The sequence below is a fragment of the Ammospiza caudacuta genome, chromosome 1 (assembly GCF_027887145.1).
Source record: "Ammospiza caudacuta isolate bAmmCau1 chromosome 1, bAmmCau1.pri, whole genome shotgun sequence".
NCBI lineage: Eukaryota > Metazoa > Chordata > Aves > Passeriformes > Passerellidae > Ammospiza > Ammospiza caudacuta.
In genome coordinates this window covers 94,508,476-94,533,602 of record NC_080593.1, presented here as the reverse complement: position 1 = coordinate 94,533,602, position 25,127 = coordinate 94,508,476, and the positions used below count along the sequence as shown (strand labels likewise).

Here is a 25,127-nt window from a genome sequence, read left to right as displayed (position 1 = left end):
GTCAGAATCTTTCTTTCTCTGCTGCCACCTAGGTTTTAAGTCCAGAGAGAATTGGGGAGGTAGGTAAAGAGAGAAAACAACAAAACAAACCCAAAGCTTTACTTGTCTTTATTTACAATGATAACAGCAAGTGAACTTCTGGAGGTTTTTAGAAAGACCATTTTGAGGGAATATCAGAAGTAACTGGAGATGGAAGAAACACAAAGCCACTCAGATCGCCTCAGTGCTTGCTTCATGCACTCCACAGAGTCCATATAAGTATGACTGTAACAATTAAAAAACAAAGAGTTCAAGTATGACTGTAACAATTAAAAGATCCCAAACTGTTAATCTGTTTCTTCATGACCCAAGATTATGATGCTGATACCTTCTGCAAATGAACTCTGGCTGTGCAGCAAACCATGGTGTATGTAGGAGTCCAAATGCAAAGGGAAGGGTGATGTTGCTGATGTGACTCACTCAAAAGCCACATGATTTTTGGGAATTGTACACTGAACCTTGACTTGTCAGCCATCAGTATTAAAAAGAATCTGTGTTGGTGTATTGCCTCACTCTCTAGCATATCTTGAAGAGTTGTGGAGGTTGGGAGGTGGCAAAGAAAGGTTATCTCCTGTCAGGTTAGAGCAAAACAACATGTTCCTTAGACAGAATTTTAGAGGTAGAAATAACATTTGCCCTAGGAACAAAGAATAGGCTAAACTGAGAAAAATACCTAATTTTAGAGGCCTGCAGATGATTTCTAGGGTCTTTTTGCAGCATGAGGAAGAGGAGGAGAAAGAGGAGGAATACTTGTTGTTGGTCTGAGGCTTAACTCTAGTCTTCTGGGTTAAATAAAAACAGAGCATTTGGGGAAGTACAAGAATTGGTCTTTAAAAGGTGCTGAAAAAGGAGGTCTGCATTAAACATTTTCAATTACCAGCTTCCCTCCTTTACCTTCCCAAAAGGACAAAACCTCTTCCTGAGGGGACTTGAGGCTATTGGTTGACTAGGAGTTCATCATGACCCAACAGTGGGCACTCTCAATCCACGAAGCCAGCGCTGTCCTGGGCTGCATCCAAAGCAGTGTGGCCAGCAGGGAGAGGGAGAGGATTCTGCCCCTCTCTCTGGGGAGACCCTCTGCCTGCTCCCAGAGCATCTGGGAGCATCTGGGGCCTCTGGTGTAAAAAGGATGTGGGCCTGTTGGGCTGAGTTCAGAGGAGGGGTGTGAAGATGATCAGGGGGCTGGGGCACCTCTCCTGTGAAGACAGGCTGAGAGAGGTGGGGCGGATGAGCCAAAAAAAGAGAAGGTTCCTGGGAGTCTTTGTAGCCTTCCAGTGTGTAAAAGGACCTGCATGAGAGCTGGAGTAGGGCTTTCTACGAGAGCATGTGGTGATGTGGGGAATGGCTTAAACTGACAGAAGGTTGGTTTAGATTAGATATTAGGAAGAGATTTTCCACTGTGGGGATGGTGAGGCACTGCAACAGGGAAACTGTGAGTCCCCCCATCCTTGGAAGTGTTCAAAGCCTGGCTGGATGGGGCTGGCGAGGAGGATTGTAACTAGATGATCTTTAAGGTTCCCCCCAGCCCGAACCGTTCCGTGATTCCACGATCAGATATCCCCTTAGTCCAGTGCGTAGTTCGCCGCTTCTGACAGCTTACCTTTCCTAGCACCACACTCCGGGCCACGCCGGTCCCGCTGGAACACCCCAGCCGCGTTCCGGCGCTCTCGCGGCGCTGTGCCCGGCGCGGCCCGCAGGGGGCAGCCGAGCCCCACGCATCCCGCCCGGCCCCGCCCGGCCCCGGCTGCGCTCCCGCCGCCCCTCAGGCCGGAATTCTACCGGCCCTCCGGCTGGTATCCTGCTGCTCCTCCGGTTGGGCTCCTACCGCCCCTCCGGCTAGGGATCCTACTGCCCCTCTGGCTGGGATCCTACCGCCCCTCCGACTGGGATTCTACCGCCCCTCCGGCTGGGATTCTACCGCCCCTCAGGCCGGGATCCTACCGCCCCTCAGGCCCGGATCCCGCCGCCTCTCGGGCTCGGTTCTTACCGCCCCTCAGGCTGGGATCCCGCCTCGGCCTTGGATTCCTAATCCCACGGCAGCCGGTGGAATAGCTCAGGCCGGGATTTGAGGCTGTGCTGCACGAATTTGACTGAAAATGCAATTTGGAAGGGGTTTGACTGAGCTCACCCATAGATACACATTGAGATAAAGTGATGGGAACACTTTATTCTGTCCTTTTGAATGTATATTCTGTGCTTTTTTGGTGAGCCCAGTGTCTGCACCTGTGGCTATGGCTCAGGGGCTGCAGGTCCACCCACACCTGCATCCAAAATTCATATTAAGCTGCCAGAAAATAAAGCAATAATATAGAAATTCACAAAAAGCTTGTGTTTATTAAAGTGTCCCGGCTGACACAGTTCTCAGTGTTGTTTTGTAGTCCTGACTCAGTGGCTAAACATCCTCTCTGGCCTTAGGCACGGGGAGAAGATGATGCTGGACACCTGTTCATGTACTGGTGTGTGTCTGTCGATGCGTTGGCAGTGGCAGAACACAGAGGAGGGAATCACTACCTGGAGCACTGCTTCAGAGCAGCTTGGCTGGACCTGGAGTACTTTCTCCCATCTGAGGAAAAGCAGTGTCCTTGCAGGCTGCAATAGGGGATGTGGATGGCTTCCCTGCTCCTCCTGCCTCCACTTTTCTTCATTCCCCCCTACTGAGTTAGGCTTTCTGCAAAATAGAGAAAAACCTCTCTGCAACAGAGAGCTGGCTTTTTTGTGGGATTGACAAGAAGGGTTCATTTGCGTCATGACAGTGGCAACTCCTATCCTGTATGTTTGTTACCCAAAGCAAATAGAGTGCCTGGCATGCTTTGTGTCTGTGCTGTGCACCAGCTGAGTCTCCTCTTAGAAGCCTCAATACAAAAGCTATGCCAAGTGTAAGGAGCATGAAGGGGTTTCCCCCTACCCTTCCACAACAGATACCTTACCAAATGCCTTGCTCCACACAGAGTTAAATTGTGGGAAATGTGTTGAGTCACCATCCCTAGAGATATTTAAAAGATTCAGAGTTTAGGGACACGGTTTAGTGCTGGAATTAGCAGTGCTGGATTCATGGCTGGATTTGATAGTCTTAAAGGTCTTTTCCATCATAAAAGATACTATTTTCATCTGTTTCTGTGAATTGTTTCTCCAACAAGCCAGCTATTTCTCTCCTATATTTGATAATTAGTGACATATTGTGTCCCTTTTGGCTGCTTGCCCACTTCCCTTGACAAGTGCAGAGCTTGCATGTAAAGCTCAGGGAGTCTTATGCAATTATTTTGGTTTGTGTCGTCTCTCTTTTCCTTGGTTGGGAATTGCTAGTGAACACAGTGCCTTCAGGCTGTAATTTCCTGTTGCATATTTTCTGAAACCATGTGAGGGATTGTTCCTGATGAGCTTTCCAGGAGCCTGCTACAATTGAACTTGTCTAATTATCAGCCAGTTATAGCCTTCAGCTTCTTGCCACCCTTTTTCTCTTGTCGTTCAGGATTGTTTTATTTCCCCCTCCTGGGATTTGAGTGCTAATATGGATCATGGAGTCTCTGACAGTAGGTGTCACAAGTTTGTCTGGGTTAGCACAGAAAGATGTCAGGAAGAGAGGGCTCTGAACAGTAGGGATGCTTCATAAAGGGTTTGTACCGTGCTTAGACCAGGGCTTCCCAAAGGACAGTCTGGGAGACAGCGATGGCTGCTCATGAGAGTGTATCACCCTTATGCTGCTCTTCAGTAAGGACATGATCTGGTGGGCAGGGGTCACTGTGAAATTCCTAGGGCTGAAGGAAGGGCAGGTGGCTCAAATAATATGGGAGGATTGACAGAAATGTCAGCAGGACTCCCAAGGAGGGTTCTGTGCACATCTGGCTCACGCAGTGGGGCAGACAGAGGAGATGCCCCAACTGTGCCTGAAGTGAATTGAGGGCTGGAAATATCAATCAGCAGCACAGAGCTGGTTTGGCAGACCTGTGTACCAATACACCCTGCCCACCACACAGTCAGATGAAATGTACATCATTTCAAGGAACCGGATAGAACAAGAGGACACAGTCTCAAGTTGCGTCAAGCTAGATGTAAGTTAGAAGTAAGAAGGAAATACTTCACAGAAAGAGTGGTCAGAAACTGGAATCATTTACCCAGTGAGGTGGTAGAGGCATCATCCCTTGAAGAATTTAAAAAAAGACTGGATGTGGCACTTGCTGCCATGATCTAGTTGAACAGTTAGAACATCGGCTAGACTAGATGATCTTATAGGTCTCTTCCAGTCTTGAAAAATTCTGTGATTCTGTGATTCTGTGATCATAATTTCTGGAGGCTGCTTTATTCCGGAACAAAGCACTATTCACTGCCATGTATCCAGGCGTGTTTCTTTGGGCTGTCTTCTCAGCTGCCAGCTCTCCCAGCCTCCTCTGCAGTACTTCAGGTCCTTGTGGGGCCATGCTCTAGCCTGCAGAAGCCTCACTAGGAAGAGTCAGACTGAAGGTGTTTCCTTCTTTTCTGAGGACTTAGGTAGAAAGAGGCAATTTATGACTGTGTGTGTGGAGCTGGGCATCTATCCAAAGGAAGATGTTGGGATCCTTGCCCTGGTTTTATGTGGTGTAAATGGCCAGGAGTGGTCTGTAGAGCTTTGAATTCCCCTTTTCTGATTGCTGAGAGATTTCCTCCCCAAAACTTCAGCTGGCACTGTGGCACCCTCAGGGTCCACAACCATTCTGGGTAAGGAGAGGTATTGTCATGAATTCCCAAAAGGATCATGGTCTCCTGGAGGGAGTGGTATTCAGAGCTTTCAAAGATCAGGGGCAGCTTGAAAGATCATAATTCTTTTCCTCAGCCCCTGGACTGCCAGCTTAATGCTGTCACAAGGCTCTGTCTAATATTGCTGTGCCTTTACAAGTAAAAACAGAGTCTGCTTGCTGGCACAGTACCTTTCACACAGCATCTCTGTCCCTCTCCTCCTTCAAATAATTTTTTTGATTTAATGGATTTAATGAGCAGAACTGAGTATTTGTGTTTATGTATAAAACCTCCCATGCATTTATCAAGGAGGTGTCCAAAAGCTTTGGAAAAACAAGAAAAAAAATCTTTTCTTTCTCTGTCTTGTAAACTTCTATAAAATTGAATTAAAGAACAACTCAGTGATTGTCTCTCCCTTGCTATAACTGGTTTCAGTGTGCTGCTGTACTCAGAAAAATGCATTATATATGTTAGCAATTGTTTCTCTATGCCCATCACAATAGCTGAGGAGTTAAAATCGCTAATGATCTTTCCAGCAGCCCAGCTATTTTTCAGCTGCTCACTGAGGCCATTAATCAACATACCCAGGGCTGCTTGAGCAACATTTGCTAGCAATTAACCTATGGGTATGGAATGTTTTTTTTTGCTATTACATTTCTATTCTAGTCTGCACATCAAATAAAAGATGTATCCTAACACTGCTTTTGCTAATTGAAGAGTCTAGAAAAGAAAAGTTCTCAGGCCTACATGGACCAGCTTGATAAAAGAAAAGAGGGCATCCAATATGCTGGGAAAGTGTTACATTAAATACTTTCTGAGGTTGCTGAACATTACCTCATCTCTTGCTTTCTATTTGTTCTCCCTATTATTATATAGATGATAGAATTGACATCTGTGTTGCTTTTAGTTACTATGGATTTAAAAATAGTACTGACTGGAATACTCCCTTGGGGAGAAAAGGAGCCATGTGTGTGTTCCCCTCACCTTTACACCGCCTTTACACTCAGTGATGCCACTGAGTAGTGGTATTCCCTCCTTTTTCACTAGAGAGATGCAGCACCAAAGTATTTCTAGTATTACTTCCATGGTGCCAGCAAAGTTACACCTGCGGAAATCTCCCCCTGTAATATATTATACTCTGCAAAATGTATTTGACTGGAAGGTGTTACTGTGTGACTTTGAAGAGTTTCTTTATGTCACAGAAGAAAGGAAACAGGAAAGTTAGTGAGAAATTGAAGAAACAGTTTGTCTCTGAAATTATTGCAGGGGACTTGTTCTGGTTTGCAGGACTTTGTGAGATGGCAAATTAGAGATGTCCAAAGGAACAAACACACCATAAGCAGAGCTGGTGCAGTATCCTACCTGTACTGACATGACTGCAGAGGACCAGTAGCTCCCATCCTAGCCTCCACTGGCAGTTCTGTATGGAGATGGTCTAGAGCCCTCAACGTTGCCTAAAGCTGGAGTAACATCAAGTCCTGTAGCTGGTATCCAAAGCAGCTCAGCTAAAGCAGCACATGCACCAATCTGGTTGCACCAGCAGACCCACTTCTGTTAGCCTTGGTGAGCACTGAAGGGAGGCTTTTCTGCCTGGAAAGGAGCATTTTTCATGTGTACATCCTTCTGCTGGTGGCATTTCAGAAGTGCAAGAGGAAATAGCGCAGTCCTATAGCACAGCCAGCAGTAGCTCTGGATCCTGGCAGCAGAGGAAGGGCTAGTAAAAGAACTGATTTTCCTGCCATGCTTCAGAGCCTATTTGCATCACTAAGATATACTTTTTGGTTAATAATAAAGACAACAAGGTAGTAATAAGCTTATTACAAAAGAATCCACATCAGAATTGCTTAATTTTCTCATCAATGCAAAGTTTCATGTTTGCTGTTCATTTTCCTTCACTGCAGGGAATGTGTTCGTGCTCCATCTTAAGTTAGACTGAAATCCAGCATCACCAATTTTGGTAGCATTTGTCATCCAGCCATGCAATTCTAATATGCAGGACTGTAAGGGAAGCCTAAATACAGTGATTCTCTTGGCCCTTATTTATGTCACAGACAATGCCAGTTCTAGCCCACATCATTGTGGGGGAAGGAGGCATCAACATGTGACACAAAAGCAAACAAAAAAATGTCTCCCAACACATTTAACATAATGTTCTTGCTTTCTTTTGGAGTATGACTCATGGGTTTTAAATGATTAGTAGAGCCCCAACTTCAATCCCAACTCAAAATAGAGCCCTGTTACCTCTGATAAGAGAGAAGGATGTCACTTCTGAGTGTGGCAGCCCTTCTTATCTGCACTGGAATGAAAAAGCAGGAAAAAAGCAGGAAGGCCACATGCCTGAAAAAGAGTTTAGTTCTCCTGAGCTCATTTAATATCTTCAGCTCTAGCAAGTGTGAGATTTTTTTGGGCTGAGGGACAGACCTTTCCAAGAGAGCAGTACAGGGTGAGTTAAAGAAACAGGACCTGACACCAGGTCTGAGTGTAATGCAACCTAATTAAAATTAAGAGTGGTTGGAAATGTGTTTGGTTATACTCTGCAGGCAATGAAAGGCCATTTTCCTAAAAATGCTATCTTAACGATTTGCCCAATTTATATTCTTGTCTTTTCATTTATTAGTTACCTAAACCTTATCAAGCAGAGCTTTCTCCATCCTCACCAGGCAGGTGTGTATACAAATGGCAGGTACTGATGAAATGTTTACTGAAAAGATTAGCTTGTCAATGAGGCAAAGGATGGATATTGATCCCCCTTCTATGTTTGTCAACCTGTAACCTGTTTAAGAAATGGCCTACAGCAATGAAATCCAATCAAGCACTCTCTGCAGCTCCAGTTTTCTTGTAATATAGGGAGGGGATTCAATCACAATAAAGGAAATGAACCACTTATCATATAAATGAGGGGAAGGCAATTAACAGGTTACAGGTTCCAAGTGAGGAGAGTTCTGACTGCAAGAAAGGATTGAACAATGGCTGGTCTGCACACCTGAGCTTTCCCTTAGTCTTTCCACGGGGAAGGGTTGTTGTGTGGCAAAATATGTTGCAATGTTGAGTTAACAGGTTTAACAGAAGGGAGAACACTGTGTGCTCCCCCTACCTAAACCACTGCTTGATAACTTTGTAATGGAAATGTTCTCGGAGATGGCCAAAGCAGTAATTAATACCACTAAGTAATTCCACTTGTCAATCCATAAGGCCACCTGAAAAACAACTTTTTTGCTCTATGCCAGTTGTGAGCGTTTGCAGAAGTTTTATTTCATTCAACATCAGCAGAAAATTTCCTGATATGATCCTCCTACCCTCACCTCCCCCCAGTAATACGTCCCAGGATCAAGTTGTGTTTAAGACGAGTGTTGGAATCACCAGGCTGCAGGTACAGCCTTTGATAGCTTGTCTTTATTTATTTGCATGAATGAGTAAGAGTGCAGCATGATTTACAGATAGGGTGATGTGGACCCTCCCTTCCCTCCAGCAGAGTGGACACCCATGTTCAACACCTAATTTGTAGGTTCAGACGCCTGCCCTGAAACAGAAAACAGAAGCTGATGTTGAAGCAGTGCCATTTGAGTCAAGCAATCAATCCTTTTGGGCTCTTAAGAGTTTCCTTCTCCAGAAACACAATCCCAGACCTTGTTGGGAAAAGGTGAGGTCAAGTAATTTTTCCATTAAAAGTTAAGATCTTGGTACTTGCACTGGATTGAGTTTGGGTGAGTATCAGGTGCCCACCAAGCTGCTCTCTCTCTCCCCCTCCTCAGCAAGACAAGGGGAGTGAGGGGAAAATAGGATAAAAAGAGGGAAAAACAGGACAAAAAGCTTGTAGATCAAGGTAAGGACAGGAAGAGATTATTCTATCCACAGCCTTGACATGTAAATCTGATACAGTGCTCCAGCCTTTTCCAGCCAAAAAATGTGTGTCGCTGGAAGCATCTGATCAGTGCTTAACCTAGAGAAAGTTTTCTTTCTAATCTTCTACCTCCAGTGCGCTTCTTTTCTAAATATCTTTCCTAATGGGTACCTTTATTGCTTCAAATGGGCACTGAAACAGACTTCATTAGATAAGCAGCCTTCAGAGAGGAGATCAGTGAAAGATTATGCATAGCAGTCAGTGAAATGTGAGAATTGAGTGGACTCCTGGACATGGGGAAGGTGAGGAGGTACACAGTCCTCAGTCCTCGCTCCCTGTGTCAGACAGTCCAGTCTGACCCAACAGCCTCTATGTTCAACCAGCTCAGCTGAAAGTGCAGAGAAACCACAGCAGATCTAAAAGCCTTCCTGAAAAAGTAGCTTGCATTGGCCTCCTGGTGTTACCCCCAGCCAGGAAGAAGAACAAGCTCTTGTGGCAGTCTGCCAGCAGGGGCAGCTTCGCTTTAATTTTCCAGCAATTCGCCTTGGTGAAATAAATTGTGCTTTTATTAGGAGTTGTTGTAGGTGAACAGTTACTGCCTTAGACAGATCCACCCTCCCAGTGATGACTATTGCCATGTTTAACCCCTTCCAGTTCCATCCTCAAAAATGCCTTTCAGTGGTGTAGAGGGTCCTTGAACATTGTCTCTTCTTTTGTAGAATCATGGAATAGAATCACAGAATGGGTTGGGTTGGAAGGGACCTTAGGGATATCTTGTTCCAATCCCCCTGCTGTGGGCAGGGTCATATTCAACTAGACCAGGTTGCTTGAAGCTCCACCCAGCCTGGACCTGAACATTTCCAGGGATGGGGCATCCACAACTTCTCTGAGCAATCTGTTCCAGTATTTCACCACCCTAATGTCTAATCTAAATCCACCCTCTTTTCATTTAAAGCCATTCCCCCATGTCTTATCACTAGATGTCCTTTTAAAAAGTCACTATTAAAAGCAAAATAATAATTTCCTATTAGAATTAGTAAAATCAATGACTCGAGCTCTTTCTTGTGAGCTTGAAACCTTAATTTTGTGACTTGCACTGACTCAGAAAGCAGGAACAGGATCTCAATTAAAAGTAAATTTTAAAAGTTTGAAATAAAGGGCTAAATCTTTCATATGCAATGATACTAAATTTTTCATAAGTAAGCAGTCTCATGTGAAATAAAATGCTGAAATGAAGCTGTGGCATTGTGGTTCATCTTCCTAAGCGCAATAACTATGCCCAAAAATTAGTGTAGATATTGGGATAATCAGGGTAGAGTCAAACCCTTTAAGGTTCTCATGGCATTATCTTGCCATGCAGACACCTTGCTGGTACCAGCACCATCTGGTGTGGCATTCCCAGGTGGAGGTGTCTGCCACTCATCTGCAGGAGAGCGGAGAATCCTACATCTGGTTCCCTCTCTTCTCCCGATACCGCGTCCCCCAGAGATTCACTGTCTGCTTTGTTAATGATTAAGAGCTAACTACAGAAGGGCACGTATCAAGTATGGACATATTATATTGTGCCAGGATTGAGGAGGAAGCCTCAGGCTTGTGCCCCATGTGCCTCTCTCCAGTATTAATCTTCTCGGTGCATGAAATATTTTTCACCAATACATAACCTCACTTATTACTTCCTGCCATTAAGTGCAGCAAATACTCAGACACTCTTCTGGAACATCTCCAAATGAAATCTCAGAGTCATTACATTAACCTTTTCCATTATAGAGCAGAAGGAAATTAGCTATTGGCACACACAGAAATACTTGGAAAGTGGTATGATATTTTGCATAATTGTATTTTTATGCTTTCCAACAATGCAAAGAGTTAAACAAAAGCGTTAACAATCCTGTATGCTTCATTAAAAACTCTCAATATCTCTATTTTCAGCAAAATAAGCCATCAGAGTTAGATTCTATAATTGACACCATTGCTTAGGGAACAAACCTATGAATCTTATTAGAGACAAATTCATTACTTTAAGTCCACCCTTAGGATGCAGAGCTCATAAAAGAAACCTCTGGAGGGTTCAGCTTAGGGGATGAGATGATTTCAGGCTGCAAATCTACAGATTTGCTGTAATTAACCTGAACTAATTATTGTCAGGCGATGGGTCAGACATCCTGGATAAAAGCCCCTGACTGGTTTTGTGGTCTACTGGGTTTTCAGCAAGAGATCTGCTTGTTAAACAAAGAAAAAGTACTGAAAGCACAGCCCTATATATTCTTAAAGTAAAATAAATCTTTCCACTAGGAGAGAACACCAGAGTCTATTTAAAATGCACAGTCAATTGGCACACTGAAATGTATCAATGTTTAATACTTTCGTTAGCTATCTCACTGCAGGCAGCCACCACTAGCAGTGGTCAAAAACAACTCCTGGGTGGGCTGTGCTGCTCTCCCTCCACATGAAGAGAATGCCTGCCTGCCTGCTTTTGCAAATATCATGAGAAGGGATCCATTAAACAATTCTTTGTACACGGCAGGTACATGTTCTAGTCCTGTAATGGATGCTGCCCTGTCACTACTCTGCTGCTGCTTTCAAGGGGTAAGAAAGATGCATGAGTGCACCTGCAGAAGATTCTGGCATAGGGCAGAAGGAGCTGGCTGGCCTCTACAAGATACCTGTAATACAGATTTACCCTTATTTACTTATCACAGCTTCAAAAAACAGTGACTATTTTTACCAGTGGTGGAAAAACAGTTTAGTCTTATTGTTTCAAACACAGATTTTGTATGCATCTAAATTTCTAAATTCTGTCATAATCAGTGGCCATGACATGAAAATATTTCGAGGTCTCTATGTCCCTTGAAGTTTTCAAGACTTGGCTGGGCAAAGCTGATATGTTCAACTTCCACCTTGAGTGGGACATGGCCTTTGGAAGTCCTGTCTGGCCAGCATCTCTTATGACCCATTGTGTTTAAGACATGGTGACAAGGAGAACTCTGTGCTCAGGTGCTGTGCTTTCTCAGAAGGAGATGCTTATTGACTGCCCCTTGGTGAGGAGTTCTTTTCCCTTCAGTCCAAAGGTCCAGTGCCATTGCTTTTTCACTCATAAGTACACATCCTACCTTCCTTCTCACCTCTACTGGTGTTTCTTGGCAGATGGTCACACATTTTCACTGAATGTTTCACTCATATTGGGCAATTTGTTTTCCATTTCCTCTGGGTGTCTCTGATGCTGTGGGACTGAGTTTCTAACAAAGGACTCTGAACAAGGGAAGCCTGTGTATGAGTGCAGCACAGATAGAGCTGATTTTGGCAGTGATCACCTACAGACCCTGGGATACACCAGGGAGGGAGCACAGGGTCGAGCAGTGGGGATGGTCGGTGGCTCTTGACATGTGAGCAGCTTAAAATATCTTGGTGACATGTTAACTCACTTGAATGTGACTTAAATGACTTTAAATTTTGAGCCTCTGTGAAAAAACTTCTGTGTCAGTGCCACCAGATAAATCCCAGGTCCCTCCTCTGCTGAAGGTCTGTGGAGTTTCTTCAGGTTCCTCATGCACTCAGGTACTCCAAAATAAAACTTTGTGCCTCACAGGACTATTGTGATGCAAAGGAGGCTCATATCTGCTAACCTAATGGGATCCATCAAGCTTCAGAGGTCTTGAAATTGAAAGAAATTGTGACTAGAGCTTTTTTTGTTTCTCTTCTCTGTATGACATTGATGGGTTTGTTATTGGTTTTCAGTATTTGTATTTCATTATCTTTTTTCCATTGTTAGCAGTTTTTCTACAGGTATAAAGACATTTCCTAGCAAACAGAGGATTAAAAATTACTGGTAAAAATAGCTGGAAATCTAAACAGTTGAACTGAAGGAAAGTATGGGAGGGATTGATACTGAGCATAACACTACTTTTATGTGGAGGCAGCAGCACATGACCTCCTCTGTAGAGCTGAATGTTCTAGGAGAATGAATCCTTGTTATCAAAGTCAGAAGTTATTCATTACCTGAAACAGATTCCAAAATGCACGAGTAGCAGCATTTAAACCCTACTAACATTCTGCAGGAGGCAGCTCTTGAGGTGCATAAAATTCTCAAGTTTTATGTTTTGTGAGGACATCCTGCAAATTGAGATCAGTAAAATATTCCCCCATAAATGATTATGGGTTTGAGTTTTTGGGGTTTTTTTGCTAGCCTATTTTACTAACTGAAATGTTTTCATTTTGCTGCCAAGTATACCAAGCTCTCCTAGATGTGGCTCACTGCACACAAGCAGGGAGATGCACGTGTCCCTCCAAGTGTGGGCCGAGGTGCCTCTGTGTGACCTGGAGGGTGAGCTCACTGCACTTCAGGGCTTGGCAGGGCCTGGCTGTCTTGAAGGGCTTTGTTGAATGGAGCTCCTAAGGATTAGTACTTAGTATAAGATAACCTTTTGCTTCTGAGCATTTCTTGTTTAACCCTCTGACCGTGTAAATATCAAACATTAGTTCACTATGCATTCTTTCTGTTTTCTGACTTGGGCATCCCTGTAATAACAATGCATCTTCCTGTTGGGAGAGCAGGGGCAGCAATACCAGGTAAAAAGTGTCTTTTTGCCATCCTTCCATTCAGGTCCTCAGCTGACCTAGCTGTAACTTCAGCCTTACTCCAGCATCAGATTTCTGATCTTGATGTGAACAACACCTTCCTCAGCATTAAGCAGCTTGCCCAGCATTGACTGCTTTGTTTACATATAAAACTTGCTCCTCCAGCAACAGGAGGAAAGCCTCCAAACCCCTCACTTCACTGCCCTGGTCAGCCATCACTGGTGCTTCAGGTGTCATTTTTTGAGAACTGGTCTCTCCCTAATCAGTGACATCTTAGGGCAAAAGCATTTGCAAGCTTGCTGTGTGCCTGTTTATGAAGATATTGCAAATAAAAACTATTTGCCAGTGAATGGAAAATCCTAACTGTGGCAGGAAAAGCTGCAGTTATCAAGCATCACCACTGTATGCCACTACAGACTAATTACTCTAGTGGATCCCAGAGATGAGGCACCGCTACAGCAGACCCTCAAGAAACACTTAGTTAATATTAAATTGTAATCCTATTACCTTTAGATGTTCTCAGTGCTATTAATCTCACAGTTTCCAAGTCAGTAGTTTAAAAATGTATTATCTGAAAATCTCATGCAATTAACCTCTTTGTGTATGTACTATTTTTAAGCACAGCAGCCAAGAGGAGTAAAAATAACAATACATTCATATTTTTAATATCTTTCTGCTTAAGAATATTCCACATATAATTTAAAATTCACCAAAAAAAGCACCAGCCATGGAAAACATTATTTTCATAATCTATTTATGCTAAAGATAAAATAAACATGAATAATCAGAACTGAATTATCTCACCCACTGTCTTTCATGAGTGCTCTATTGGACTGGTGCAGAATTACCCTCAGATTTATATCCTAGCACTAAAAAATGTAAATAAAATGCACTACAGAAGAATTATTGGTTAGATATCTTGAAACAGGTTTCTAGAGTTAATTTATTGACTAATAAAATTTTTGCTGAAAATTCACTAATGCTTTTGCAAAAAAGTCTTTGCAACACAGACTACTGTGGCAAAGTACAAATGAATTTCTTGCTGACAGAACATGAAGAACTTCTTAAGCATTTGTGTATAAATGCTTAAGTGAGATTGTAAGCGCATGAGTTAGCACTTACATGCTTTTTGAATCATATACTAAATTTGATCTCTGTTTCTATTTCTTTATCCTGCATGGTTGAAATCTTAAAAAATATTTTCCTTTTTGGTCTCTTCTGGTTTTTGATCATTATCATTCATCGTTGCTATATCTGGTTATTAACAGACTTAAGCAACTGCTTGTTTCCGTCTCTATAAAATTCTACTCTTAAGCCTTCCTCAGTTTTTATTCTGTCTGCAGTTTAAGCTATTCTTTGCTGTAGAAAAATCCCTGTAAAATGGGTAGGAGGGGGAGAACCAGGGCAAGAAAATTTGAAATTATAGAAATTGTCACTTTGGCAAAATAAACTATTCCTAGAATTTTTAGTATTTCTTACTAAAAATGTGGGGAATGTCTCCTTCATCTTGAGCACAGAAGCCAAGTAATGTGGAATAATGGTATCACCTGGGATGTTTAAATTCTAAACTTCACAACAGATTCATCTGGTACAGGCTATGATCACTTATCCGAGGGAAATCGCAGACCCTCTTGGACTGCCTCCTTTCCATTCCCTGGTCGGTGAGGAAGGTGGGTGGTGCAAAGCCTGGAGGGCATTTCCTTTTATGGCTGGGATATTTGCTCACCTTTTTGCTGCTCAGAGATGTCTTTCTTTTGCCTGTGCAAAGGAGCTGTGCCACCTATTTACAAAACTGATTAATATTAAAAACTGCATTAAAGAGATTAAATGGCAGGGAAAGAAATAAGGCAAGAAAATGAAATCTTCTCCTTTGTTAGTGTACTCTTAGAAAGCTGAGAGGTGCTCTTTGTCACTAAAGTAACATCCGTGAATTGTTTCAGTGCTGAAGATCTTTTCAGCTGATTTTACAAGAGCTCCTGCTAGAGCCTGATGATGCTACTTCTGCAGCAATGCCACAGCAGTTTCATGGAGATGGTACAAACTGATGTATTATTTCTGAGAACCTTCTTTGCCCTCTAGGGTTTCTCTGGGCATTGCGACCCATGATTACAACCAGGAAACTGGATCCAATCCAAATATTTTAATCTAGATGTGACTTCAATCATCTACTGAGTTTTTTCTGTCCAGTAGTTAGTAACTACTTGTATGTTTGACATTGTTGTCTACAGTCCTGAAACTGCTCCCTTTTCTGGCTGCAGGATGATATTTGAGCTCTGAAAGGGGTTATTCCAATCCCAGAAGGGAATTAATCCCTTCCACAAGAGTTAGCCTCTTAAAATAATTATTGGGAAAAATGAAAGTGTAATCATTAGTCCAATAATGGCTCTAGTGGAAAGAAACATAAATTAAGTCATATTGGATCTGTGAAACACTAAATTAGGCAAATTAGGGGTCTGATTTTTCTTTAAAAGCCTTAATCTATAGTAGTACTAAAGGAGGGCAGTGCTGGATGTGAGAGGAAAATAACTATCAGTTGTGAAATATCTTTGGACTGTTTAGCAACATTACCATTCACAGCCACGGAATACATTACATTTTATTGTAAACTTTGTTCCTCAGAGAAGTATAAATCTTGAAAGTGTGTCAATACTTGGCAAAGTAAGCAGTCTCTGGAGGCAAAAAATGTTTAAGACCATCTATCAAGTATAAGAAGTTGATAGCAATTAAAATCAGAGCTGTTTATGTATAACATAAATTGCAGAGGTAGCTGAAAACTGGCCAGTAAAAATCTTGGCTGGGTGGAAATTCCAATAGCAAAAGACTGCAAAAAGCAACATCTGAATTTTAAGAACTGTTTTTGTGGCATATGTAATTTCTTTACCAACAGTATTTTCTATGAAATTTTATTACATTGAGGAAAATGTATGTGTTTATTTATTTTCACATGCAGGTATTCCTTAAAAAACACCACAAACAACACTCACTGAACAATGGGTAAAAAGAAAATAGCTTGCATAAAATATTACTTATATTAGATAAGCACAAAACCAGGTTATATTTTAATGCTTGCTATTACCCCAAAGAGATACAGAGAAGGATGGGGAATGATTTAATGTTAATTACTATAATAATAATGATGATTTTTAAAAATTATTGTGTATTAAAAGGGAATTATTAGCTGTGTCTCTTTAATATGGGGGGTTCTCAGGAAATAGACCATTGTGGGCAGCCAACATGATTTCATTGCTTTTCACAACAGTTACAACACCCAGAACTTCAGTGAAATGGGGGCCCACAGAAAGAGTTGGGGAGTCTTCCTCCCCTGAAGAGGAGAGGGACTGACCTGTGTAACCCAGCCACTGGACACCCAGTCGCTGGTTTGAAGGGAATGTGTTTGGCTTATTCCTGGTTTCTGGTCCTGTGGTCAGTCTTGGATCACTGTGTTTGGGTCAGCCCTTGAGGAGATGCAACTAGAGCACCAGTTATTGCAGTGCTGGAGGGAATGTGTTGGGCTGTACGTGGACCCTGCCTCTTCTACCCAGGCTTCCATGACTTTAGGGATAGTAAATAAAATCACTGTGGCCTCTCAGGCCATGCCATGGACATGGGGAAACTTGCTGGCAGCAGGAACAGTGCCAGGCTGCTGGGTGGAAGGGAGAGGCCATGGCTACAAAGAGTGGGATTGAATGCTGTTAAACAGAGCATAATGTACAATGTTTATTTGAAATTAATGAGACTTGCATGTCTTCAAAATGCATTTTAATATTTAAATTGTGCAAAAGTAAATTATTAAAACAAAGTGTCCATGAATTATCACCCTTGATCACCCAAGCTGCAGTACTAGAAAATGAGAAACAAAGAGTGCCTAGGTCAGTGAGGTAAAGGAAAGGCTGTCCCCTTTCCATGCTGAATTTTTTACACTGTCAGATCACCTCTTTTCATTGCTGTTCAGCTGTGGGAAAGGTGCCTTAGGAAGGAAGTCTTAAAATGGGACCCAAATCAGGACCTAGTATGTAACTGAGAGATTTTAGTGTTCCAGCCACCGATATCCACCACTGAGGCAACAGAGCAAATCCAGCCACATAAGTGGATTCATTCTGGCATTAGACAAAGAAGAAACAGCTGTGTCAGGACCTTCCTCTCATCTTCCTTAATTCCAGAGGAAGATCAGTCCAGCAACTATTTCTATATCTCCTCCCAAACAGTGCAAGAGAAGAAGATTTTAAGTGCTCCCAGCTTTCTATGGGAAAAGAGTGTCTGAGCTCCCTGCCAGGTTTGCAGGGCTCCTGCTCTATGCACACACTGTGAGGAAAACCAGAACAAGATGATGAGAGAGCATTTCATTGCAGAGAGCTACTAGACCATGGATCTCTCCCCTCCTTTGTTGGAAGAATCCTTGGACAAGGGACTAGTCTTCTTCCTTCTGCTTGCAAGAGCAGGAGCTACTGATTGGTCCCTCATTAACACAAGGAGTAAAGGGAAGCCTCAGGAAATAACAAAAGTATTTTGATATTTTTAAACTTAGGCTTTGTCTTACACCCTCTCCAACAATATTTGTGAGAATTTCATAGAACAAGACGTGAAGAAATCAATAGAGGAAACAGTATCTGAACCACAATACAGGCATTTAATGTCTCCTTGTGCATTAAATTACCCAATTAATGCTTCCCGTTGCCTTAGCCTGTTCTAATAAGGCTTGACTGTCGCTTATCAGCCCCTAATCTTCTAAATGATGAGCAAGAACTGCAGCTGGATTTACAAGAGCCTTTGGGGCACAATACCAAACTCCCAGAGTGACAAAGATCCATCCTTGGAATTATGCTTATTAGGGTTTCTCATTCATTATCATTTACTTCACACAGATATCCACTAATAAGATCAGATTGACTTTATTATTTATTTTTTATTAAGTACTATTAAAATAGATCCACTCGACAATCAATTTCTGTATATAAATAATTCCTCAATAAATAAACTTTTTTGTTGCATAAATATGTCATTTCAGATACCAATACTTCTTTGAGTTAACTGAGTTTGCGTGCTATGTGGGCTTATTTTTCCTGAAAAGCTGCTATTTAGTTTAGAATGTTTTGGGATAAGAAAAATTTTTCCAGAGTAACTGAAAGTAATTTTTATGGGCTGTGTCCATGACTTAGCTAATTAGAATAAAGATGTTGAGAAAGAGTGGTAGGTAACAAGGAGCTAACAGGGATAAATGATTTTTAATAAACAATGGCAGTGTCTTCAGAATGATAAATACTTTCCTGTTGTATTATAAAAAATAAATAAATCTGTTTTACTAAGAGAGACTTCTTATGAACTGTGAGGCCAGTTGGGGGGAGGAATAGATTCATTTAGATAAAATGCTATTAAATTGCCTGCATAGTGTCCTGTCAGACAACTATTGATCTCATCCCATGGGAGAAATTGATTTCTGTGCAGAGAGCTATGTGCTCTCTGCAGTGCCTCGCTCCAGTGCTATTGCTCTGTTAATCACACGCTGCTGCCTCTTTTCCTTTCTCTCTCTTTCTGTCTATTTGTTGTGCAAAGATTGATTGAGAGACATGAAGGATTCAAATTGCAATATTTGTTGTTTTTTGACCTTTCCAATTATATTCTGTTAAATATGTAAATAGTTAATTTGTAGTTCTGCACAGAGGAATTAGCTGAAGCAGTCTGCGAGAAAGGCTTCCAGGGAGATGCTTGTACCTTTGTTCTTCTGCTGACCTATTAGAGCTGACTCAGTGAAGGGATTTTGAATGCAGCTGAGAATTCTCCCTGCTTTGTCAAAGCTATCTAGGCTAGTTCTCAACACAAGATCTAAAGATGGCAAAATAATTCAAACTTTTATCACTAGAACTACGTAAAAGCTGAAAAGTGAAATGATAAGTGATTAAGCATCCTTGCTTTGGTTTCCTTCTTCTAGGCATAAGTACCTTTGTCAGCTCTCATTATTGTGAGTCATTTTTTAACAATACAAAAATACCTGAGGTCAACAAATGAAAACATTAAAGTTGAAACCCATTTTTAAATCTCACCCCTTTGAATAAGAAACAAGGTCTTTAATTGCCATGAAATGGTCTGACATTGTTTCTTGGACAATACAGCTTCAGTTTGTCTGATGAGTTATGTATGTACTTGACTTTTTCTACTATTTCTTGTCATTCTTACACTGGTTTCATTCTTATGACTCATTTATCATCATCATCACCATCAGTGCTAAGCAGTTGTTTGAATGTCAGCTTGTGGGGATCAAGGCCCTTGCTTTTCTCTGGGACCATAACTTGGCATTTGCACATGGAGAAAAACTTCTGAATGGGAAAAACCCAGGGTAGACCTTCTGGCTTCTAATCATGCCAGTGCTAAAGGCATAGAGGGGGAAAATATCTGTTGGTAGATCACAGCTGTATTTCAGTAGTCCCAGGCTGCTGCATTAGACCGAGGAAAGAAAGTGTAGGATGGATCCTCCTGGAAGGTTTTCAAACTCTGATGGACAAAGTCCTAAGTAAACAAGTCTAACATTAAGCTTAACCCTTCTTTAACAAAAGTTTGATTAGAGAACTGCCCTCATTCTCCTCACACTGAGGTCTCTTTGAAATTTAATCTTTCTATAATTTTATTAATTCAAGTCCTGGTTACATTTAAACATTTGCCCAAGATAGCTACTGGTTAGGACATCAGGTCTAGCCTGTGAAAGAAGCCGTTGTTTTTCAGTTGCTTGTTAATGCTTTGGGCAGCCCAGCAAGTGAAGATACATTTCTTCCCCTCTTCATTAGTCTCTCCTCCATGCTAGCATTTCACCACTTGACATATAATTCAACTTTGCTTCAACATTGGCGGAGGCAAACGCTGACTTCTCATGTGCATTGGATATGGACTCCCTCCAGGCAGCAGGGAGAAGCTGTCACCATATCTGACAGCATAAGGTGCATGGGAGCAAACACATTTCCCAGCTGTGGAGAAATGCAGCTGAGATGGGAATGCTCAAGCAGAGTGACAGGAGTCATTGGACAAGATCACTGACTGCAGGTCCCCAAATCCAGCACCTCTGAACTTTTGACCTGAAGTTGTGACATTCTCTCCCTCCGTCTTGGAGCGGAGAAGAAGGGAAGAAGAAGCTGTGCTGTGTGGTTTTGTTTGAAATACAGAGGGAGGGAGGTGATAGAGTAGGGAGGATGAGGAGCCAGAAAGACAGAAGGAAGATGAAAGTGTGGGGTCATTTGTACATGGGAATTTGCAGAATGTTACATGTATTTGGTGACATGTCATTGTACAAGCATAGATGAAGAAAAGGAGTCAGGTGTGAGGAACAGCAAAAAGTCCCAACAGTGAGACCAGCATCAGAAAATGGTCTCTCTTCCTCACCTGTTCACACCTATCATAAATTTGCAGGGGCAGTTTCAGTCTGATTGGGACAATGCTGATGCCTTGCTGTAAGCAAACTGAGACTAGAAATTATTGTGAAAAGGATCTTAAAAACTCTAGAGGTATACAAAAATCAGTCCTGGAACCTGTTTTTGTTTGCTTATGTGTCTCTTTTGTTAAGTAGAATTTAATTTGATAGCCTATTAGAAGTACATCTAGAAGGAACTGCCCCTTACTGAATATTTCTATATTTCTCTCTCACAACAGGATGGCTTTTACACTGTAATTACTTTTTGTAAAATAAACATAGCAAGCTACTTGCAATTGAAGAGCCTAGTGTTGCTAAACCCAGGATTTTCCTAAGGCAGCTGGACAGTCCAAGTACCCTAACTTCCATTGGCTTGTGTTTGTCTGTACTTCAGAGAATATTTAATCAAGGAAAGAACTGCACCTCATCTCTGTCCCCATTAATTTAATGCAAGAATCCATCATTTTAACAGAAACTTTATTTGTGCACGTGGAAGGCTTTGACTTTCATAACAGAGAGATCATAGAAGGGGAGAAATTGTCAAAGCTGATGGTGAAGGATGGACTGCTTGCAGGTTTGGACGGATGTTTTTCTTCTATTCAGCGTCTGCCTCCTTTTCCACCCATGGCTAAGGAGAAATGCAGAGAAATTGTGAGGACAATAAAAAGCAAAGTTGCAGTACAGGAAAATATACAGACTATAAAAGCATTGGCTACAAACCATCCCAGGTCAGAAATCAAAGGTCTCTGTTACTATTTGGAACACACTTTTTGAAATTAAGAACTTCAATCCTGCCTCCAAGGCTCTTCCTAATTCCACTGGATCCTAGTAACACAGTTAGCATTGTTACTGCTGCAGTCAGGCATAGACTAGGCTCTCTCATAACTTGGTTTGTTTTATCTGGTCTGGGTAGCATTAACCTGGCAGAGTGATGAGGGAGAATTCTGTTGTTCTCTGCTTTGAGCCGGTAAGTGCAGGCAGATTCCTGTGGTTTTGACCCAATGCATTTCCTTTAAAGGAAAGAAAGCCAAGCTGTTCTGAAATGCTCCAAGAAGTAAACTAATGAGTCCTGTCTGTCAGTTTGATGATTCCATTCTCAGGGTTCACTGTTTTTTCCCACTATATCTGCTTTGCATGTTCAAGTGTGGAGCCCTTGGTTTAATACTAAATTTGTAATTGAAAAAGAACTATTGAACTGCCACTGTGGTGCTGATGAAAGCATAATCTAAAAGTCCATTGGGCTTTTTTTTCTGTCACTGTGTTTCAGATTTTTGACTCTGCTGTCCACTCATACCTTTGCAAGTTTGTGGCAAAGTTATTTTCACTAATTCCCCAGTTTCATCTTCCCACCAAGTTTAAAGAAACAAACCATAGAAATATTGTTTCAAATACAAAGCAGCCACTCCTGTTACTTGCATCCCTTCATCTAGTAAATGTACAGTCAATGAACTGAAGAATTGCTGAGTGCTCAGAACTCATTTGTTAATTTATCAAGAGGGCTCTCACTTACAGATGGACTGGACAGTGGAAGTTGTGCCTCCCCTGGGAACTCCACCTCCATGAGCTGTGGCCTCCTTGGACATTGTGTCAGAGGCCCTGGATCCACCAGAGATCCCGCTGCTTGTGTAACCTGATGAGTGGGTTGTGCCCCTGGCACCTAGGACAGTCACAAAGGACATGTTACTGGCAAAAAATGAAGGAATCTTACAGGACAATTACAAACTACTGTGTTTTAAAACAATTCAAGGCTAGCAAATGTATCAAAATGCAAGGTGTCTGCTGATCACTTGGCTTGTTCTGTCAGTCCACTGCTTTTTAGCTGCCACCTTGGGGAAAGGATAGTATCAATACTGTTGAGGAGAAAAAAAAAGAAAATCTATGGCTCTTACACAGACTGTTTTTCATAAACCTGGATCTCCAGAATAGTTTCAGCACACTTTGCCTCTGCTGAAATTGCACTTTTCTCCGGAGCTGCCTGAGGACTGTGGAACAAACTTCTGTAGAAACTAGGAATTGTTGCACTTTCTATTCCAGGTGATGAACATGTTCCTTTCACTTCACTTTCTCTCACATAAACCTGTAATAGATACCTGTAAAATTCAAGTACCACAAGTTGTGGTAGCCAGTGGCCAATTAATATGTATTTCTTCACCTCAGTCTAAATAAGCCCCAAGCAAAACATTCCTTTGCAAACTCTTCTTCTCCTGGGAGAGGAGCAAAGCATCAGTGATGACAAATGTTAGTGATAATGCTTAAAGCATTCCTGGAGGATGCTCAAATATTTTGGTGATGAGCTTGTTATAGCATCTTCTGTAAAGTGACACTGAACAATACTCATGCCCCACTGCAGAATCAGTGGCTCCTTGGAGCATGTTTGTTCTGGGGGGAGGAAGGGTTACAGTCTGAATGAAAAGGTTAAGAAGATGTGTTTGGAGAGATTTCAGTGAGCACCTGCGGAAATGAAATCAGGCCCTTTTAGCTCTCAATCAGGCAAAGAATGTGTGGCAAGCTCTCCTGCTGCAGGGAGCCAAAGCTCACACCTGTCTTGGCAATGTTACAGAGCTAGCATTTTCCACATGGATAAAAGCTCTTTTGGAATATCTCCTGTCGGCATGGCTAAGGTTTCCTTGAGCCATGCAGACTTCACCAAAATGGTGCTTTTCTTAAAAGACCATAGTAACACAGAGGTTACAAGAATAAAACTAGGCATAGTTAAATGCTTATTTTGCTTCTGTTTCTTATAAAAATTCCCAGCACACAGAGAGATAAAAATCTTCAGTGTTTTAGCTTAGAACTGACAGCTTCATGCTCTCTATAGGGCATCTCCATTGAAGAGTTTGCCACTGGTTATGAGTGTGCTGTACCACCCTGGTCTGTAACAGAAGGAGCTTGTGCATCTGACTAACTTATCACTAGAATGAGCACCTGGCATCTCCTGCATACCAGGATTTCTGCTGCTGAGCCAGTGTGGTGCCTGAGAGCAGCTCTCCTGTCTGCTTTTCACTCTGTCCCCCTCCTCTCCTGACTTTCTTTCATCTTCTGTCCCTTGGCTGCTACTATTCCTTAAGCTCTTTCCTAGTGAATATTCAATAAACACTGTATTCAGCAACCTATACTCAAATCATACAATGAGAAAATTAAAGAATGCCTCACAGGAGTCAGATGCAGTATGTCTCTGAATGACCCTTATGTCACCTAGTCACTCACTGCCTAGAGGGCCTCACTCTATTAATAATACTGGCATTGTAAATCATATCTTAAAAAAAATCCAACTTATTTCCTTTCAATCAAGCTTAACACAATTTTGGCTATTAAAAGATGCCCTGAATCTGGACCCTGGCCAGTTCACCTGGTCAACCACCCATTTTATGGCTGGAGAAGTCACATTCAGCTCCATCTTTCGGATTTGTACCTGCTGATTCTGGCAGTAGTAGACCAGTGGTAGACCAGTATGCCAGAGATGCCCACCTATAATCAGCCTGCTGGCTGGCAATCCTCTGACACATGGGACATGTGGGCCTGAGACCCCGAGCACAGAAGGGGTTTGGAAGCCTCTATCCAAGGTCAGAGAGCTAATACTGAGCTGCTGAGTAAAGCAGGATTGCAGGGGGCACCCTGTTCTGTGGAGGCACGCCTGTTCAGAGGATCCTGCTGAATCAGGTCACACAGGCAGCTCTGGCAGGGAGAATACCTTGTGCACAAATCCCATGGGATCTGGGGTTAAACAAGTGCCAAGAGTTGTCTGGGCAGGGACTGCTCCCAGGCAGCAGCAGAACAGCAGCCACCTGCAGGGTTAGGTCATGTGAAAGGCAGCTATGCCTTATTTTAGCACTTTGATAGGGGATGTCAGGGGTGTATATACATTCCCTTCATGAATTTGTCTCTTGGACTGCAACTGATTTCTCTCCTCTACAGAGTTTTAGGAGTTCCCCCTGTATGGATGTGAGTAAAGAGTAAGGGAAATATGATAATTAATATGAAATGTAGCTACACAAATCATGTTCTTGCATAAGTGCATCATTACTTGTTGCTATCATGACTCTTCATATTTTTCCTGGCAGAATGGAGAGATAGCACAAACTTCAAATAAACACTGTCCAAAACCTCATTAAGATCACATATGTATATGTTCATTCATGCATAGTATGTGCACACACAGGAAACACCCTTAATAACATCCTGCTCATAGCACACAGTTAAATGGAGGAATCTTCTTTCTCCAGTACCATTCAGAAATGTAGAGAGAGAAGAGATTATTTGGCAAGCTTTTTTCGAGGAGGAACAGCTGCCTGATCCTATGCACCAAACCACAAAACCACACACAGGGTCACACACAGAATTGCTCATACCCATTTCCTGGAGAGTAGAAGTGGGGCCACCAGAAGGCACACCTCCCCCAGAGGCTCTGGCTTCGTGGGACATCAGTGATGAAGCAAGGGATCCTCCTGTGATCCCAGAGGGAGTGAAGCCAGCGTTGCGGACGTTCTGGTCAGACATGCTGCTTGCTGCTGGTGAGAATTCCAGGGAAGCACTCAGGGACTGCTCAGGGACTGCTCAGCCCATCTTTTT

The 25,127-nt window shown here is 42.4% G+C and overlaps 1 protein-coding gene across 1 annotated transcript; it reads right to left on the bottom strand.

Annotated features, from left to right (window-relative positions):
- Nucleotides 1-21,018: 21,018 nt before the first annotated feature.
- On the bottom strand, nt 21,019-25,127 carry LOC131567067 (interferon alpha-inducible protein 27-like protein 2B). Its single transcript, XM_058818540.1, has 3 exons — nt 24,908-25,127; nt 22,069-22,215; nt 21,019-21,186 (listed from the first exon to the last, which is right to left on the bottom strand). The coding sequence occupies exons 1-3, from the start codon at nt 25,053-25,055 to the stop codon at nt 21,158-21,160; spliced, it is 324 nt and encodes a 107-aa protein (XP_058674523.1). The 5' UTR covers nt 25,056-25,127; the 3' UTR covers nt 21,019-21,157.